Consider the following 6,000-nt stretch of genomic DNA (forward strand, 5'->3'; position numbering starts at 1 on the left):
TACCAATAATTCGAACTATCCCAATACGAGAGAAACACATCACAAAGTATGATATCTAACGATTAAAGAGGTTATAGTTATCTTATACAAGCACATAGAATTCACAACCAATAATTCGGCCTGAAGTTACCCCAATACAAGAGATGGAGACACGTCACAAAGTATGATGTTTAACGATTAATGAGCTTATAACTATCTTTCGAATATAAGCACATAGAATTCACTACCAATAATTCGACCTGAAGTTACCTCAATACAAGAGATAGACACATCACAAAGTACGATGTCTAACGATTAAGGAGCTTATATCTATCTTTTTTATACAATCACATAGCTTTCACTATCAATAATTCGATTCGAAGTTATCCCAATACAAGAGAGACACATCACAAGTTGTTGAAGAAAAACTGTATATCCTTGCATTGAGATCATATGATGTCATAAATATATGTTGGTGAAAAGTATTATCTTGAAATCTGATGGGACAACAAAAGAAGTATATCAACTTATGTATCTAAACTAATGTACATTTGACATACAAAAGTTGTAAAAGTCCTCCCAAAGCAAAATTCACAACAGGAGGTAAACAAAAGCTTGATCAAAATCACAAAAACCAAAATTATACCAACAGCAAAAAACACTAACTTCAACTATGTTGCTAGAACATTTGTTCCCTGCTATACATCCCACCCGTCGTTTCGATGGTGAAATTCTGATTTTCTACTTGATATACTTCCATACATTTCTGAGAACTTTTGGAGGCAACTGCTTCTGAGTCCATAGTGAGTCTGTGTATTCCGGCTAATTGCAACGCCAGAAAACTTTGAAGTATCGATTGCCCATGCTGGTTTTACGTATTCAACTGTACTAGAAGAGCTCGCGTTTGCATACAAGTAGTTTAGCAACACATCCTCACAGTTGAAAAGCTTGTCCACCACTGCCCTTCCTGCTGCAGCTTCATTGCTCCAGTACTTTTCGAAAGCCATTTTGCTGTCCATGAAGGCAGCTCCTGTAAGAATCATGTTGTATCCATTGTGCTCGCGAGCATGATTCTCAGCTCTATATTTCAATGGGTTTCCATCTGCAAGCCGGGGGTAAAACCCAACAATGCGTTCAGGGTACTCACGCCATACCTTAAATCCCCGTTCAACATCATCACAAGGCATCATAATGTCATCATCAAGTTCAAGAACTGCTCGTGTCTTTATCAAAGGATCTGCTTTGAATCGATTGTTTAGTGAGTTCTGTTTCTCTACTCTTATCCTCACTGGCACTGCTGAATCGAGCTCACTCAGCTCTGGAGGTTGGCCTTTATTCCACACTACAACGATCTCACGTACTGAAGAACACCTTGAGTAATGCTTGACGTACATTTTCAAGTTCCAGAGCCGAGCATCGTAGGTCATTGTTAATAAAGTGAACTGAGAGTACTGACCATTTAACGGGTAAGCTTCCTCTGCGCCGCTGCCTCCATAGATGTATTTAACTCCAGTGCACATTAACACCACAGTGACTATAAAGATTACAGCAAGAACCAATCCTCCACTGCATGTTTTAGGCTTTATTCTGGCACGGAGAGACGAGCTTGCTCTGTTCAACCGACTACAAAATAGCCTCATTCTATTAGATAACAAGCTTGATCTTTCCCAATCGAACGAAGCGTCACTCCTCTTTCCAACATTGTGAGGGCACCAACTTAAGGGAACTAATCCTTTCACTGCTCCTAGTAGCATACCAAACACTATTACCAGCATTACAACACCTAAAACTGATGCACAGCCTAAAATAAACCGTCGATTTACATCTCCTGAAGGGACTCGGTCACCATCCATTACTGCAACCCACTCCCCAGAGCTTAGTTGTTGCACATCAAGTTGATGACTGCGGGCACCATTCCAGGCATTCCGTCCCTTCATTGACTCTTTAAGACCCAAAGGAACCTCAACTTCTTTGTATTCAGTAGGTGTCAGAGCTTCTATTTTAAATAGACGTAAACGCCGCCCATATGTCTCACCACAGTCTTGACCAGCACGATGAAGATGGCCATCATATAAAAATGGTCTACCTCCATTTCGGGCTCCCTTGCTCTTATCTGTGTTATAGATAGGATTCATTTTATGCGGTTTCCAAGGACCCAGAGGTGAGCTACTATACCAAATCTCCAACTGACCATTCTTCTGGGCACCAATTCCACTGTGATCTGAACCAAAAAGCCAGTACTTCCCATCATGTTGAATGAGAAAAGAATCAACAAGCGGCTTTTTCATTATGACCTTTTCCAGTTCCCATTCCGTAGGAAACTTTACAGCTCGATAAAGACGAAGATCCCCTTTAGCACTTCCCTCAGGCATCATATAGATCTGCACAAAATAATACAGATGAATGAAATGTTAGTCACAGCTTCAAGCAAAATAGACTTCTATGATAGCACAAGATTAATACTTGCAGGTAACAAGGAAGAAACTAACAGTCAAAAGAAGATTTTAAGACCACCAAAATCAACTGTTAGAGACTATTTAGGAATTTTAGTTCTACACATGCTACCTACAAGGCCTCTCACATGGGTACTTGCAGGTTCAATATTTTTAAGTACTTCAGGAAGTTAGGATCTTACATTGCCGTTGTAGTCAAAGACATAAGGATAGGAGAGATGCCAGTCTTCATCCAAAGCAACACCCAACTGCTCCCACGTTGCTCCCTTATCAGTACTTCTTGCAACTCCAATATCCCCTTGCATTGTGATTGAATTCTTTGCTTCAAAGAACAGGTAAAGGATGTCTCCCTGAAAAACGTAATCAAACAGAAAATTAACAATCAAGATCCTGTATGAACTAAAGAAGAAGAATTTAAAGATTGTAGCAAAACCAAACACCCCAATGAAAATAGTTCAAACATAAAATATCATTTAGCACCACAACTAGACTAGCCAAATATATGACATAACTTTCAGATGAGTAATGCCACATCTAAGAAAACAATATATCTAAAATATAATGGAAACTCAAGAATCTCGGTTTTGCTTGTAGATTAGCTTTTGATGAAGCAACCTTATTATATTCCAGTATGCACCACTTTAAATCCAAGTCTTCTTGGGTCTATTTGTGGAGTAGAAGAGAAGCCTATTGAGTCAGTTTTTTTTTTTAACACAAGGGTTCAACATCACTGCTTCTCAGAACACATTTGACCATTTTAAAAGAGCTTTTTTTTGTGTAGAATTTCCCATGCTGCAATGAAATTAAAAGCTATTGCTTACCTGTAGAACAGACATTCTTCAAATGCTCTTTGATCAAAAACATAATGTTCTATGTTGCAAAGAGAAGTTCTTAAAGGGCTTAGTTTGAAGGAAACCATGGTAAAGACATTTAAGGGAATTACTTTAAGATCACTGGTTCAGACAATGAAACAGTCAACAAATACTCCCTACCTTTTATTAAACTGACCCCAGCTAACTAGAACAAGGATTAGAACACACATTTAGAATGTGTGATCTCATAGATGAAAATTCAAGAATGGTCCATAGCTCAAACAGATGATTCTGAACCAGTTTATATATCAATTGAGATATTTGCCTATGAGAGAAAGGTCACCTCTATTCAGACAAAAGTATATATCCAATTCTCCAGCTCTTATATTCTTCGAGAACAACATTTCTTTCTGACCATTCGTCTATACTTTTTTTGATCCCCTACAGATTAATGAGCCAATCATCACCACACTATTTCTGGTAGATTCCACCCAATTATCTTGTCTCGATTGCATATTTGTGGCATCAGGAATCCACTTTGCTCTTTTCTTTTCATTTTATTGGAGAAAGTGGATTTGATGCCTCTGAAGGATAAGGGCAAATCGGTTTCAAGTGTTCACTAGGAATATAACCAAAGCCAATCGTGTTGCTATTATGAGTTTTAACTTAAAAAAAAAGTTTGATCTGGTACAACCAGGCGGAATTAGAAGTGGTCCTTCCACACATAAGTTCAGGAAAATTGAGGAGCAGACTCTTCTCTTGTTCAGTACTCTAGTTATCTCTTTCTATCCCATGTTTAGCACATTATTAGCTCAGGGACGGGATACGCCCCACACAGAGCTGAATAATAAGCATAACTAAGGAAAGCATCATCGAAAAGAGACAAAAGGATAGGGACAAGGAACTAAATTATACCTTTTCCGTAGCTATCTACTCTATGACTCAACCTATTCCTCCTTCTCAGCAAGATTCCTCACCAAGAGGATTTTAAATGACAGGTCATGTGACATCATCAGCTAATTCAAATAATTGTAACGCCAAGATTATTTAATCTATCTGTTTAAGGATGGCAATTAAGCTGACATGGTCCCATAAACATCACATCAAATCCCTTAAAATTGATGACAATAGAGGATTAAAGTTAAATACTCCTCCACAAGAGTCTCATCAATAAAACTTTAAACAGTTAATCATACTTTCAAGTTTCACCAACCGGATTACACGCTCATAGAAAATCCCAAAAATGCTTTCTTTTTTTCTCACATCACAAATATAACAAAGCCAATCCATCACTGAGTAACACAAGCTAGCAGATACTACTACTTACAAGTAGTAATTTATAACAAGGATCAAACAACAAAAGCTAAATAACAAATGAAAAAAAAAAGTTACCTGAACATAAAGAAAAGGGTCAGCAACAAAATTACTAGGAAAACTAGCCCCAGATGCTGAAGCACAAGTGACAACAGGATTTGCCACTGGCCATGCTGCAGTCTTGTTCCTCCAAACATTTGCCTGTCAAATATTTCCAGGCACAAAGTTCAACAATCATGAAATTCACAAAAACCAAGTAATATCATCCATGAAAAATCAATAAAGAAGCTAGCTTTTGGCCATAGATTTTAGAAAAATTGATCATCAAATATCTGTTTGGCCATGAAATTTGATCAGTTTCTAAAATCTGATCATCAAATGTTTCCACTCACAAAACATCAATCTTTTTCCAAGTAAAATGCACTTCTAAACACAACTTCAAATTCCAAACATCATAACTTCAAAAACTCAATTTTTCATGTTTCAAGTTTCAAATTCAAAATCCACAAATAAACAGGAGCTTAAAATCTTTGAGCACAAAACACAAGATGCATTCATCCCTAGTACTAATTGTCAACCCCCCTCCCCCCCTAAAACCCAGAATTGGAAAGGCTGAAAACAAACAAATCCCAGAACCCCAAATCACAAAAAGACTGAATCTTTCAAACTAAAAAATGAGCAAAAAAAGTGGTGGGGTGTGTTTTCTGTTACCTCTTCAATGGGTTTAAGATTAAAAGGAGAGTCCCCATAGTAGACCCCAATTGACCAAGAACCTTCATTATCCTCATTACATCCCAAAGAAGAAAGTGTTGTATGTACATTTGGGGGAAGTAAAATTCTACAATAAAGTCCAGCAATTGAAGCAAGACAAACAAAAGACACCAAAAAGAACACAAAAGCTGATGAGTTAGCACAAGAATCACTGCTTCCACTGCCATTACTACCACTCTTCCCAGAACTATTACTCTTGTTGCACCACCCCCACCACCTACAACCGCCACCGTTGACAGTGGACCCAGAAACCACAATTGGAAGAGAACCCATTTTCACCAAAATGCCAAAAAAAAAAGTTTCAAACTTCAAAACCACCGGAAATGGACTAAAGGGTAGTTGCCGGCGGCCGGCAAGATCTTAAAGATTGTATCTTTTTTACAGTCAACGTGAAGTAGTTACACAAAAACCAACTAACGCCACCATTTTTTCTTCTTCTTCTTATGTATGTATGTGTAGTTTCTATCTTTTTTTTTTCTTGAAATTTCTATGTGAATTCTTGAATTACTCTTCCTTTTTGGAAAGGTGACAGAGAGGTGGAAAACAATAAGAAAAAAAAAATTGTTTGATTAAGGAACTTGTTGCTAATGTATTATGTTCCTTAATTGAGTTGTCTATGTTGGTGTGCTGGCTTTGGCATTCATCCAATATATAGACATAGAGTGGGGGGT

At 37.7% G+C, this 6,000-nt stretch overlaps 1 protein-coding gene across 2 annotated transcripts; it reads right to left on the reverse strand.

Annotated features, from left to right (window-relative positions):
- Window positions 1–414: 414 nt before the first annotated feature.
- Window positions 415–5,969, reverse strand: LOC107004757 (glucosamine inositolphosphorylceramide transferase 1). 2 transcript variants are annotated; one of them, XM_015203102.2, is made up of 4 exons: window positions 5,270–5,969; window positions 4,637–4,759; window positions 2,615–2,782; window positions 415–2,360 (listed from the first exon to the last, which is right to left on the reverse strand). In XM_015203102.2, the coding sequence occupies exons 1-4, from the start codon at window positions 5,600–5,602 to the stop codon at window positions 678–680; spliced, it is 2,307 nt and encodes a 768-aa protein (XP_015058588.1). In that variant the 5' UTR covers window positions 5,603–5,969; the 3' UTR covers window positions 415–677. The 2 variants fall into 2 exon arrangements, with proteins under 2 accessions (XP_015058588.1, XP_027768735.1); XM_027912934.1 differs by lacking the exons at window positions 4,637–4,759; window positions 5,270–5,969 and adding an exon at window positions 3,254–4,145.
- Window positions 5,970–6,000: the final 31 nt, after the last annotated feature.

Source organism: Solanum pennellii, chromosome 11 (assembly GCF_001406875.1).
Source record: "Solanum pennellii chromosome 11, SPENNV200".
NCBI classification, from domain to species: domain Eukaryota; kingdom Viridiplantae; phylum Streptophyta; class Magnoliopsida; order Solanales; family Solanaceae; genus Solanum; species Solanum pennellii.

Bases quoted from the DNA above. Each gene is read 5' to 3' on its own strand.
- LOC107004757 (XM_015203102.2), bottom strand. From the start codon at position 5,602: ATGGGTTCTCTTCCAATTGTGGTTTCTGGGTCCACTGTCAACGGTGGC. The intron at 4,760-5,269 runs GTAACAGAAAAC...AATATTTGACAG, and splicing joins ATCTTAAACCCATTGAAGAG to GCAAATGTTTGGAGGAACAA. The intron at 2,783-4,636 runs GTAACTTTTTTT...TACGTTTTTCAG, and splicing joins ACCCTTTTCTTTATGTTCAG to GGAGACATCCTTTACCTGTT.